The sequence below is a fragment of the Dendrobates tinctorius genome, unplaced genomic scaffold (genome assembly GCF_039654945.1).
Source record: "Dendrobates tinctorius isolate UK_male_01 unplaced genomic scaffold, ASM3965494v1 ptg000223l, whole genome shotgun sequence".
In the NCBI taxonomy this organism is placed as follows: Eukaryota; Metazoa; Chordata; class Amphibia; order Anura; family Dendrobatidae; genus Dendrobates; species Dendrobates tinctorius.
Window position 1 is genome coordinate 2,198,075 of NW_027361890.1, and position 14,106 is coordinate 2,212,180.

At 40.9% G+C, this 14,106-nt stretch overlaps 1 protein-coding gene across 1 annotated transcript in view; it reads right to left on the bottom strand.

Annotated features, from left to right (window-relative positions):
- Positions 1-14,106, bottom strand: part of LOC141059043 (protein-glutamine gamma-glutamyltransferase 5-like) — a 209,159-nt gene that overhangs the window by 7,310 nt on the left and 187,743 nt on the right. Inside the window, exons 11-12 of the mRNA XM_073555253.1 lie at positions 11,022-11,182; positions 4,028-4,164 (exon numbers count right to left, since the gene is read on the bottom strand). Coding sequence (XP_073411354.1) covers positions 4,028-4,164; positions 11,022-11,182 — 298 coding nt within the window. The remainder of the gene's footprint in view (positions 1-4,027; positions 4,165-11,021; positions 11,183-14,106) is intronic.

The window sequence follows — 14,106 nt, forward strand, 5'->3', positions numbered from 1 at the left end:
ACCGTAGTTGCAACAACAGCTGCAGCAGCAGTAACACCAGTTGCACCATCACGGGCAGACATCGGCAAAATCTCCTCAGGAGGAGCTCGTCAGGAAGAGTACCTCATGTATGTAATGCCCCCAGAAAGTGGATACCCTGAAACTCTACCTTGAAAGCAAAAGGGCTATAAATCTTCCATCACCCCAGGAGGTGAACACCAATAGAGCTTAAAATGTTAATGGACATTTACCCAGGAGGGTATTGGCACCATTGTGCCTTGTTTGTTTTGCCCAGTTAGACACAAGTTTTACAGTTTTTGTATATTAATTTCAAGAACTTCTGAGGTCATGAACAGTGAATTATCCTAAAACTTTCCTTTGTAAATAGTTCCACACCTCTTCATGTGCTTCTCCTTGATTTTATGTAAGCCTTTTTAGAGTTATTAGATTATACCATTGCAACAACAGCAGACCTGAACAAAAACCCGTTGGGTGTGGCTGAAGACTGGGTCTAAATGGACAGCATCAATTATGTCCTGCAGCCCACCTAGGACCACCGTTGGAGGTTTGGAGTGGGTCCTCCACCAGCAAAAGGGACACTTCAAGATACCCCGGTTGGGACAGAGTGCTCATTGCTTACCAAGAATAGTTGAATGTCTAATGAAATGTTGACAGTATTTTAATATTGATAGGGTTGAAAGCACTTTTCATAGAATATATTACTAGAGTAGTAATGTTTAGTAAATAACAGTCTTGTTTTACAGGTAAGATGTTCAGAGCAGGTGGTGCACCAGAGATGGCGGTTGTCACCCGGAAGCAGTTAGGTGTATAGGATATGATGTAGGAATAGTATAAACAAAGGTAATATAACTAAAGTTAGTTTGTAACATTAGACATTCAACTATTCTTGGTAAGCAATGAGCACTCTGTCCCAACCGGGGTATAATAATCTTAATAATCTTTATTTTTATATAGCGCTAACATATTCCGCAGCGCTTTACATTTTGCACACATTTTCATCACTGTCCCCGATGGGGGCTCACAATCTAAATTCCCTATCAGTATGTCTTTGAAGTGTGGGAGGAAACCGGAGTACCCGGAGGAAACCCACGCAAACACGGGGAGAACATACAAACTCCTTGCAGATGTTGTCCTTCCTTTTTGCTGGTGGAGGACCCGCTCCAAACCTTCCAAGGTGGTCCTGGGTGGGCTGCAGGACATAACTGATGCTTTCCTTTCAAACCTTGTCTTCGGCCACACCGATCGGGTTTTTGTTCAGGTCTGCTGTTGTTGCAATGGTAAAATCTTATCACTGTAAAAAGGCTTACGTAAACCAAGGAGAAGCACCTGAAGAGGTGCAGAACTATTTACAAAGGAAAGTTTTAGGATAATTCACTGTTCATCACCTCAGAAGTTCTTGAAATTAATATACAAAAACTGTAAAACTTGTGCCTAACTGGGCAAAACAAACAAGGCACAATGGTGCCAATACCCTCCTGGGTAAATGTCCATTAAAATTTTAAGCTCTATTGGTGTTCACCTCTTGGGGTGATGGAAGCTTTATAGCCGTTTTGCTACCAAGGTAGAGTTTCAGGGTTTCCACTTCCTGGGGGCATTACATACTTGAGGTACTCCTCTCGATGAGCTCCTCCTGAGGAGATTTTTCCGACGGCTGCCCGTGATGGTGCAGCTGGGGTTACTGCTGCCTGTGATGGTACTACAGCAGCTTGTTGGTGGGATGCAGCGGGTGTCACTGCTGCTTTGGAAATGGAGGATGCGGTGATAGCTACTGGAGCTGCTGCTGCTGTTATTGAAGCTGCTGCAGTAGCTATTGGGGCAGGCCAGGACCCGATGGGACCTGACAGGGCACATACTCCCCGCGGTACAGGTCGCGATCAGGGTGCCCCTTAGGCAGATGTGCCTCCACATCCCTGCGGTGAAATGTTGACAGTATTTTAATATTGTTAGGGTTGAAAGCACTTTTCGCAGAATATATTACTAGAGTAGTAATGTTTAGTAAATAACAGTTTTGTTTCACAGATAAAATGTTCAGAGCAGGTGGCGAACCAGAGATGGCGGTTGTCACCCAGAAGCAGTTAGGTGTATAGGATACGATGTAGGAATAGTACAGACAAAGATAATATAACTAAAGTTAGTTTGTAACGTTAAAAGTAAAGGTACCTCTCGCAGGAGAAGAAATTTTTATAGTATTGTCTATATTGTTATCTACCGGTAGTAATGTTTTTTAAAAAAAATGTTTTTGTATGTTCCTTTGTAACATCTTGTGCTTTATTTTCACCCTGTGGACGTGCTGGGTTTAACGGGGGGGAATGTGGCACCCCTACGGGGGAGGTGGGCAGAGCTTAGGAAAAGAGCGGGAGATTGGTAGTCAGTGGGAGGGGAAGTGAAAAGACGTGTTTGGAGCAGCTCCTGTCAGGAGGAGCTGCTGGACGGATTGGCTTTGAAAGAAAGCTCCCTGAAGGAAAGAGTGGTTCTTCTAGAGGCACGGGTGGAGAGTACTCCCCGTGGGGCTCGTCCCACGCTGATAGCTGTCAGGTGGGGGAAGAATCCAGGTTGCAGAAGGGTCTCAGCACCTAGCCTAGTGAAGTGTACATTCAACTGCGCCATCTGTTTCCTTCTTGTGTCATCAACCCAGCACTGCTTCCATTTTCACTCCACATTACATCACTGCCTCTAAAATTATTCTCAATGGCCCTGGGACTACTGCTCTACCTGTGGAGCGCCATTTTCACCTCAGCTGCATCATACCAACAGTCCCAGGGGAATGGCATTGCAGCGCTGGTCGCCTCTGACCAGAATACCACAGGTGGCATCACGAATCACATATAAACTTTATTCTCATTTAATTACACACCAAATCTACATGACCGCCTGGGGCCACGGACCGGGTTACTGCCACTGTGACATTTCCTATTGAAGTTAACGGGCCCGGTACCGAGTATCCCACGGCCCCTGGGGGGTGTCATTTGATGAAATCCATCCTCTGGTTGTTGTTTAATCTGTATTTGTAGCATTCAGTTAATGAGATACAAGTGCTTCGGGATGTCCTGTAGGCGGGGCTGTCAGGGGCTTTATGTGGTGCTCTGCTTACTTAATCATATGTATTGGCTTATGACAGGTCACTGTTCCTTCAGTGACCTGCACCCTATTTTACATACTGCGTATACTGTGGTGGGTTTAGAAAAAAAAATTACATTGAGCAAAATTAAGGCGGTTGTAGAGCCTGCACAGTAGCATGTATAGCATTATGCCTATAATATTGCAGAGTAAAACTTCATCAAAATGACACCTGCGGGGGCGCATGCGCAGTAGCATCTCTCATGTTTCAATAGATGCTATTGCGCAAGCACTGCTGCTGCCTTTTTACTGCAGTCAAATGTTTTATTTCACTAGCAAAATGGAATTTTGCTAGAGAAAAAAATAAATGGCTGCAATAAAATTGTGTTGCTGGCACATGCGCCCCCGCCAGCGCCGTTTTGATGCAGTTATTTTTTTTTTACCTACAATATTATAGGCAAAATGCTATACATGCTACTGCAAACTCACTATAGTGACCGGTTATAAGCCAATACAGATGAATATGTAAGCAGATCACCAAATAATGCGCTGCCCACAGGCCACCCCGAAGCACCAGAATCTCATTAACTGAAAACTACAAAAACAGATTAAACAACAACCACAAGACAGATTTCATTAACCAAGGTATAATTTTAATCAGTATAAAGAAGCCAACCTGACAGTGTATGTAGTTTACTGAATAAAATCCTGCTCACACGTTCGCGTTTAACAGACACCTATTAAAGAAGAACTTAGGGACATTTGTAGTCGGCATTAGTAAGCCATATCTTTTCTTGCTTTTTAATATTTATTGTGGCTCAAAACAAGTCTCAAACTCTGTTTGAAAATGTCCTAGAAAGGTGTAAGGACTTGGCCTGGGCTTTTTGTTTATAGAGTTTATGGGGTATCAGCCCATTTTCAAGACACAATGTCAAAACTGGAAAACAAGGAAATAAAAAACAACACTTACTGTACTCTGATGGGACCACTCGGGAACAGACCTGTGCCTTCTGCAGTCATTACACAGTTACTTAGGATCTCATTGAAAGGATTGGACAAGGATAAAATGACATTAAGTGGTTTATTGAGCTGTGCAGTACCATAGACCTAAAGTGATGGAAATACAAAATGTAAAAATAAGTTATCTTTTTGCTTTTTTTTATTTTGAATTTGCTTTTACTACTCCAAAAACATATAAGTGGTAAAGCTTTTGTACGTGAACATAAATTGCTAATTACTTTTCAAATTTACAGACCCTGATTCCAGAGTGATCATATTAAGGCAAAATGTGATTTATTGTGATCATGAATTATGAACCACAGCCATCATATACTTACAAAAAGGGTATATGAAAAATGTACAGTGGCTTGCAAAAGTATTTACCCCCTACTTATTTTTCATGTTTTTCTACCTCACTGTCTGGAACTTCACTGCATCAATTCACGTAAAAAAAATATCTACAACTGTGAATATGTGGTTTTCATTTTATTGTAAAGCAAAGAGCAAATAGGTCAAAATAACTAAAAACTTCAGTGTGCATAACTATTTACCCCTCCCCTAAAGTCAGTACTTTTGTATAGCCTCCTTTTGAGGCAATTACAGTCATTTTGGATAAGTCTCTATCAGCTTTCCATATCTTGCCATTGGGCTTTTTGTCTATTGTTCAAGGTAAAACTGCTCCAGCTGCTTCAAGTTAGTTGGTTTCCTCTGGTGAACAGAAATCTTCAAATCTGACCACAAATTCTGAATTAGATTAAGGTCTGGGCTTTGACTGGACCACTTTAAAACATTTACAGTTTTCTCCTTAAACCAGTTGAGTGTTGCTTTAGCAGTATGCTTTGGGTCATTGTCTTGATGGAAGGTGAACTTTCACCCCAGTCTCAAATCACTGACAGATTGAAACAGGTTTTGCTCAAAAATAACCCTGTATTTTGCACCATCCACCTTCTTCTCAACTTGAACCATTTTTCTGTCCCTGCTGCTGATAAACATTCCCACAGCATGATGCTGCCACCACCATGTTTCACTGTGGGGATGGTGTTCCTGGGTGATGAGCAGTGTTGGTTTGAAGCCAGACATAGCATTTACATTGGTGGCCAAAAAGTTAAATTTTGGTCACTTCTGACCACAGCACCTTCCTCCATACATTTGAGGAGTCTCCCACATTTCTTTTGGCAAACTCAAACCAAGTCTTGTAATTTTTGTGTTTGTGTAAGTAAAGTTTTATTTCTGCCCACCCTTCCATAAAGGCCACCTCTGTGGAGTGTACAGCTTATTGTCGTCTTACGGACAGATATTCCAGTCTCTGCTTGTGAACTCTGCTGCTCCTCTAGGGTAACTTTTGGTCTCTATGCTGCCTCTCATTAATGCTTTGGTTGCCCGAGCTGAGAGTTTGGGTGGTCAGCCCTCTCTGGACAGGTTTGTTGGGTTGAAAGGGGTGAATACATATGCACATGCCAATTTTTAGTTATTTTACCCCATAAATTTAATTTATGGCCATATTTTTCTCACTTCACCAACTTCGGCCATTTGGTGCTGATGCATCAAGCACAAATCGTATTAAAAAATATTTAAGCATAGGTTGTAATGTAACAAAATAGGTAAAAATCCAAGGTGGTTAATACTTTTGCAAGCCATTTTATTCTTCTGTTCTTCACAGTGAACTACACTATTGGCTATATTCAAATGAACACATTTTTCCACGTGTTTTACAGTCAGTAAAAATGTGAAGCATGAAACATACCCTGCCTGAGGACTATAGCTGAGTGGGGACATGGCTGAAACCAGACTAGCCACCCTGCGCTGGCTCTTCTCAGTGTCACTTCAGGTGATTGACAGGTACACATAAGGAGGTGTCCTGCTCCTGTTAATCACTTGCAGGAGAGCAGAGAAGATCTGAGGAAACCCAGCTAGTCTCTCCTCTTTCTCAGAGGAGCATTGCACGGCCTTGAAGCCTTCTTAACGTGACATGTCAGGCATCTCGATCTGTACAAAACAATTATTGCTGAGTCTGGTAAACTGCTATTTCAGGCTCCATATCTCATTATCCACTTCAGCTTTGAACTTGATACTACCATCATTTTATAGACAATCATCCTGTATTTCTTATACTTAAATTTGATTTTCAACTATTTAGCATATGATTAGTTATGTAGATTCTTGTCATGTCACTGCATTGTTACTGTTTTGCTCCTAAAGATCTAAATTTTATTTTTTATTATTTGGTTAGTATTTTGTAAATCCACCTTTGACTTTCAACACTGCCTGAAACCTTCTGGGCATGCTCTCATTCAGATTCAAACATGTGTTGACCAAACTTTGATCTCAGGTCTCTTCTACACGTTCCCAAAGTTGATGCATACTAGTCGACTCACTTGGGTATGGATACAGTTTTTCCCTCAATTCTACCCACAAGTGCTTGACTGGCTTGAAGTCTTGGAACTGGGGGGTCTTTCCAGTACCTCTACTTCATTGCCATTGAACCATTAATTTGCCAATCTCAGTGTCTGCTTCTTGCTGTTGTCCTATTGAAACATTTTGTCATCCTTTTCATACCCATAGTACTTGAGTGTATGAAGTAACACATCTTGTAGGATATTCACATATAGTTCAGCATTCAGACCACCACCAATCCTGGTCAAGTATCCAATGCCTTTGGCTGTGAAACAACCTCATATCATCTGGCTTCCTCTACCGAACTTGACATTTCCTTCAATTTCTCAATCCATTAGTCCATTTTTCCCTTGTTTCTTTCAGACCCATTTGCACCATCAGAGCTTGTCTATTGGCTTTCATGTCATCGCTCCAAATCACATTTCAAATTTTTAAATGTCCAAACCGACGCTTCTTATGATTATATTGAAGCTGAGGCTTCTTTAAGTTTTTTCGGACCACTATTCCAAACTTGTGTATTGTGCGTTGCAGCATGCTTGCATTGACATCTGTGATCTCGCTGTTTTGAAGCATATGAGCCAACACCACTGCCTTATTTATCACGCCAGAACTGATAGACCTTGGAATAAGCTGACTTGTTGACTTCAAAATTTTGCCTGGATGTCAATCTTTTGGCTTCTGAATGGATGGACGGACTTCATTTCTTATTTTTCCAACTGTCATGGAATATGATGCAGTTTGGTAATTTTCTTGGCCAAGAGGAAATCGTCTTCATGGCTGCTCCTCAATTTGAACCAATGACTTTTCACTTGGGAATCAACTTATTAATACAATGAGCTATTAGGGAATGTGAGAACAGGTTGTATTTTGTAGTATTCAGGACATGACAAGAATCTGCATAACTAATCATATGATAAATAATCGCAAGTCAAATTTATGTATGACATAGCCAAGGTGATTGTCTATTAAATTATGGTAGTCTTACGATCAAAGCAGTAGTGGATGGAGAGATATGGAGTCTGAAAATCAAAAGTTCAAAACATTGCTACCACATTGCTACCCTTTTCCTCTTTAGTGCATACCAATCATTTCACATTGTTTTGTGTAATTTATTCCCCTTACATGAGCTGGTGATAGGTTGGGTTCAGCTCTAAAGACCCCTATCAATAGCTCAATTAACAATTCTGAATAACGCAGCTGATCACGCAGAGGAGCTCAATTCCTACATGAGCATGAACATGTCTATGGGTCTGTTAACAGCTTCAGGGGTTCATGGGGCTGTATAAAAAGAGCAGGAGTTATCCACTTTGGCTTCATGAGCTATGCACTTCAAAACAGTTTATTAAGTAATTGGTGACAGTCTCAGGACCTGAGCATGTAATGGGGAATCATATATAAGTTGAAATTATAGGTAGACCTAATTATTACAGTGTCTATTAAAATCAATGGACTGTTAATCTACTGGATAGAAGAGCCGATAAGTGGTATTTACTGCCCGTCTCTAACAGAGAAGGGTCCTGAATTGTAGGCTACAGCAGAAAAATGTGTTGCAAATGAGTTGTGTGGCAAAAAAATGTAAGAAACTAAGTGAAATTTAATTACAAGATTCCATATTGTAAATCTTATTATTAGAATGTTTATTAATGGTATTGTGTCAATTAGTTTTATTTATATAGCACCATTAATTTCTGCAGCATTTTACAGATATTATCATCTTAGACCCCTTTGGGCTCACAATCTAATTCCCTATCAGTATGTCTTACTTTATACCTTATCACTACTTTTGATTCTCCAATAAAAACATGTTATTACATGCACGTGTAAATGAGGGCATATTCTTTTTTTATTGTGTAATAATGACATTCTTTACAAATAAGACTACATACTTAGAAGTAGGTCAGACAAAGGAGAAATGTGAGGAATGTTCAGTGTCTGGGTCAATACTGCAAGTTGCAACACTTGCCTCAGGCTCTGCCAGAATAGTTTTGTCGCAGAAAGTCATAACAGGCAGCCCATCATATATCATTTTATTACATGTGCTAGTAAGATAATACTACATATAATTGATTGTTATTAAGTTATTAGTTCTACATTAAAAATAAAAGGTCAGAGCACTAGGTGACACTGGCAAAAAAAGATATAATAGTCTACCCTCTAATAATTCAAGAGTTCTGTTGTGTCTATTGATAACGTTTTCTGAAACATTACTAACAGAAAGGAACAAATGTTTCTGAAAGAGAGAGACTTGCACATACCAAATTGGGTATAGACTCAGACATCACTGGTCAATACAACAGTTATCAAACCTTTAGAGGGGTTCACCTACCATAACTATCTAATAGATGTGCCTTTTCTAGGCGGCTGTAAGCTGCTATGAGGGAGACCCCAAGCCATTTTTTTCTATTATTTATCTAAATAATTTAAAAAATATGGCATGGGAACCCCTCTATTCTTGATAACAGCCTTGGTGAAGCTGACAGCTGAGGGTTGCAGCCCCCAGCTGTGAGTTTTGCCTGGCTGGTTATCAAAAGTACAGGGGAACTCACTCCTTTTTTTAATAAAATTATTTATTTACAGCGCAGGGCCCAGTTTGAATACTCCCATTAGCCGCTCCTGCTCTCACTGTTATTAGTGGCAGCAGGCGTCGGCTGATGAGAGCTGTAGTGCCATCAGCCGACACCAATGACTGGAGGTAAACATTATACCTCTGATCATAGCTGTGGGCTCACGCTGCCATTTGACAGCATGCAAACCGCGGCTGTCTGACCGGCAGTGATGATTTGCCAATCAGAAGCGGTGTTGCAGGTCTGTCATGCACATGACAGCGCGACAAACACCCGGTATTTGTGGGGGGCCGAACCTGAACAGTAGCACAGATTTCCTGGTAAAGTCCGTGTTCTGTGTCCATGCCCGAATAGTAGTTGTTCGGTACGGACGCCGAACTTCACAGGTTCGCCAATCTCTACTAGTGACATGTTTCTGTATGAGAAAGGGTTATATTTTGGTCTTAATTTGGAGCACGGTATCCTCTATGTCAACCAACACGCAAACTAGCGAAGTACTGTATGTGACTATATTCTTAGGTCTTCCACATTCATTCGATTAAATTTGTCTAAGCCTGTTGTTTTCTTCTGGACAGACCTACCACAATAGATGATAAACTTTTAAGTTAGAACTATGGACCCCATTACCCAATTTTGTTTCTTTAAGTCACTTATCTTTTTTGCCTTGTGGCATTAGTTGCTATTTTTTGCTAATTCATCAAAATGGCACTTGTGAACTATGAATTTTGTGCAAAGTCAAATGGGCTTTCTTCCTGTTTTGAATAGTTTTTTTGCGATTTTTTTTTAAGTCACAATTGAGAAGTCCTGCCTACAGCTCAGTTACATATAACTACCGTAACTATTCTAGCTTTCACCCCCTTTTTTCAAAAACAGAAGTAGTGGGTTAAATAGTTAAAGGCATAATTGTTTTTTTCAAAATGATGTTGATGATGGCTGAAAACTGGGGAGAAAGCCTTGATGAATTCCCCATTAATATATGCACAAAGGAATCTACTACACATGCCACTGCTAAAATAATATTAAGTTGTACCCACTTCCAAGCAACTTAAAGTTGAATTACTCATAGCAAGATTTTAAAATTTAAAGAAATGCATTTTTTATGACTTAATGTATTTCTAAATTATATACATTGGAGAAAGTTTATTGAAACTATCTAAAAGAAAGCTTTGCCCACAGAAACCAATCCCATTGCTGCTTTCATATTACAAGAGCTGTTGAAAAAAATGAAAGTTAAGCTTTGATTGGTTGCTTCATGCATCAAAGAAAGTTTTGATAAATGAGGCACATAGGCCTGATTTCTTATACTGGCTTTCATATGCCAGTTTTAATGTTGGGCATGCAAGATTAAGGTTCCCTTAATTCATTAAGAGGTGCACCCACACTTAATGAATTAGGCGCATCTGTTACTCCAGTCTCCACTGGAGTACGTTTCTGGCTTAAGTTATGCCACTATGGTGGTATCATTTTTGAAGAATTTGTCATGTAAGCTTCACCATGCCCCATCTCACCCATGCTGTGCCCACTTTGGCGGATCTGTCCTAGACTGTTGTAAAAACACCAAAAGCTGCAAAATTTTAGCAGAACTTTAAAAAGTCACAAAGTTTTTGCCTAACTCAAAAATCTGGAGAAAACACTTTGATGAATCTGGACCACAATGATTTTGCTTCTTTTCTTAGTAAATATGAATCATCTTACAAAGTCTAACAGTTACATGGTTAATATGGAGGAAAAGAGACAAATGTCCAACAAGTTCAACCGAGGAATGGGAAAGAACAAAGGAAAGGGGCACAACCACAATGCATGAGCCAGTCTGCCCTACAAGAGCTAATCTTTCCTTCCTGATCCCAATTATTGATCCACTTGACTAAACATGCAGAATCAAATTATCCACATTTACCGTACATCAGTATTTGTTATTTTTAGTATTATGTTATTATCCTGTAAGAATTTGTTCAAGAACTTAAACTATAGCTTTCACCATGCAAACTCTTTAAAGGGAATACTTACATCTATAGCTATTGAAGGAACCTCAAAGATGATGTTTTTAGTTGCCAATTTTAGTTTCTTGTTCTTAAGATCTGTGGCGAGGGCAGTGACTCTGATGTTATTACCAGAACGTACAAATCTCTGATAATGAAAAGGATGAAGCTGAAAACTTGTCTCCAGATCTAGAATAAAAAACAATTATATAGTTAAACTATAGAGCTGTAATTATTACATGCACTTGTCATCAGGGGTATAGATATAGGCAGGTATAAGTCATATCTGGTGCCTACGGTATCAAATATGAGAACACCAGTATTATAAATGGCACTTGATACGTCATTTGGTGGGCCCTTTTGTAGATCTTTTAATCTCTTAACTACATCTACTGTACATGTATGGCGGAGATGTGTCCTGCTTGCATAGAGATGGTCCAGGAGGTGAGCTGGCTTCATACCGTGTGAGAGCTAGCTGTGTTTCATGGTCTACACCTTAGAGTAAGGCTGGAGTCACACTGCCGTATTTCTCGTGTGAAAATCGCATCACACTGCATGGACTGGCGGGCACCTTTCCTGACCTGAGCATGACAGCACGATGCAGCTGTCAAGCTCAGGTCAGGAGAGCCGACAGTCAGTATGAGGTTTACAATGCGCTTCTCGCAGGAGAAATACGGCAGTGTGACTCCAGCCTAACTGATGCAATTGGATCATTGCAACAATGTAAACTATGTAAACTCTTAAATGCACCTGTCAGCTGTAACAGCAGCATTTAAAAGCATTCAACAGTTTTATCAGTATCTGGCCTCCTTCCGTTCACTGGCCTGATGCGACTGCGGGCAGATATTGGTTGCCATGGAAGCTGGGGAGTTATTTCAGGAACGTTCACTAAATTTTCCATGTTGAACTAAACACACAATATAATAGTGGCTGCAGAGCAGAATAAAACATTTTTTTTCTCTCAGCTGCAGAGATGCTACCAATCAAACTACTTGGCCACTAATTTTTGTAAAGTCCATGTGCGTGTTATCAGACAGTTTTCACTGGAGGCGTGTATTTCTTCTGCCTGTATGATGTTGCCCAATCATAAGCAGGCGGCAACACTCAAAGGAAAAAAAGAACACACCCCAACATAAGCTTAGGTTTCTCAGTGTGTGAGATGTAATGATACAGCCCTTATCTCCTGTGTTGGGCGCAGGGATTCTCCCGCTGTGCGGGATAGATTCCAAGCCTTGTCGGGTGCAGTGTTCTCGCATTCAGGCTCGACCGCTGGGATGACTGCTCAGCGCCGACTCCTGTCCCAGTGCCTTGCCCACCTCCTGCTGTATATGTAGTTACTGCTGGGTCTCCAGCTAGGCCTATGAAGACTACTGATGTACTAATGCAGCGTTATGCTCTGGAGACTAAGTGCAGATTTTACCCTACTGAGCATGTCCATGATGTGACGCCTGCTCATTGGTGCTCAGACGTTGTCAGCTGCTCTGGTGATGTGGCAGCTTCTGATTGGTCCACAGGCAAGGTCCTGTCTGTCCAGACATGAGCCTAGTGTATAAAAGGCTTTCAGAGGTGCACGCCGATGCACTTGTATCATGAGTATTTTCAGTGTGTGTGTTAGTGGGTCAGTTACCACCCTGTATGCACGTGTGCCGCCAATAGCTCTGCGAGTGTGTTTCTAGACAGACAGTGAAGGTTGGGAACTTGGCTTGGCTTCACAGGAGATCATCAATTCCACTATACATAGCAATACCACAATACAGAGGCACAGCTAGGGGTTCTGTACCTAGTGAGAAAAAATACACCTGAGTACACCCATAGGCTAATTAACAAAGTTCAACTTTGGTGACGCACCCTACATAGTAGTTATAGGGGAAACTCAGCAGAGGACAATGTTGTTACTGAAAAAAATCTCAATACAAAGTCCAAGACTGATAATACTAATAATAAACTGATATGCTAGATTTTTTTATTATTAGTCTTATCAAAAAATAATAGAATCGCCATTGCTCTGTTGATGTCCCCCATAAAGTGCTATAAAAAGCTTTCTAAATGTCAAAAGTACCCCAAAATGCTATCTTTTAAAGCTACAACGTGACACGCTAAAAAAACAAGTTTTCATACAGGTTTAGCGACAGTTCAATAATAAATTTGCAGTTCTCAAAAAATGGAGCAAGAAAGAAATGTTCTATTAAGATTTTGATCTTTTTTCAACGACTAAAATATTAAAAGACAATCTTAACACGTTTGGCGTAACCTCAATCCTAGGCTGGTTTCAGACTAGCGCATTTTACATGCAGCGCATGGTGCCGCTAAGCCCCGCCCCCTGCCCGCCCCGTCCGGTCATTTCCTCCTATCGCACACGGCTGCATGCGATCTGCGCACCCTATCTTTATCATAGGGTGCGCTGGCTGTGCGCTAGTAGGATTTTTGCGTGCGCTGCGCACTTTTGAAGGTGCGCCGGTGTGCGCCGAACGCACCATGTTGCATTTTGGTGCGCTCGGCGCACCTTCAAAAGTGCGCAGCGCACGCAAAAATCCTACTAGCGCACTGCCAGCGCACAGTCTGCGCACCCTATGCTAAAGATAGGGTGCGCAGATCGCATGCAGCCGTGTGCGATAGTAGGAGGAAATGACCGGACGGGGCGTGCAGGGGGCGGGGCTTAGAGGCGCCGTGCGCTGCCTGTAAAATGCGCTAGTCTGAAACCAGCCTTAGTGACTTGGAGAACCATGCTGACAGGTCCTTTTAACTGCACACTGACAACTGTAAAAACAAAAACAATGGTGGACGTTATAATTTTTTTTTTTAATCAATTCACAAGAATAAGAATGTTTTCTTCTTTTACCATTTTTCGGTAAAACTTTTCTTACAAAAAAACAAGCCTTCAAATGGCTATGTGAAAGGAAAAATTAAAAAGTGATGGCTCCTTGAAAAAGTGGCGATAAATACAAAAGTGTAAAAAAGAAAACTGGGTCAGGAAGCTTCACACTACTGCATTATTTCTATTAGTTGCTTGCTCCTTTATGTATATTAAGAAGCTCATATGATGCACTAATGAATATTTACTATAGACTAGCAGGAATAGAGAGAAGTCATTCTTGACAATGTTGTTAGCGGAG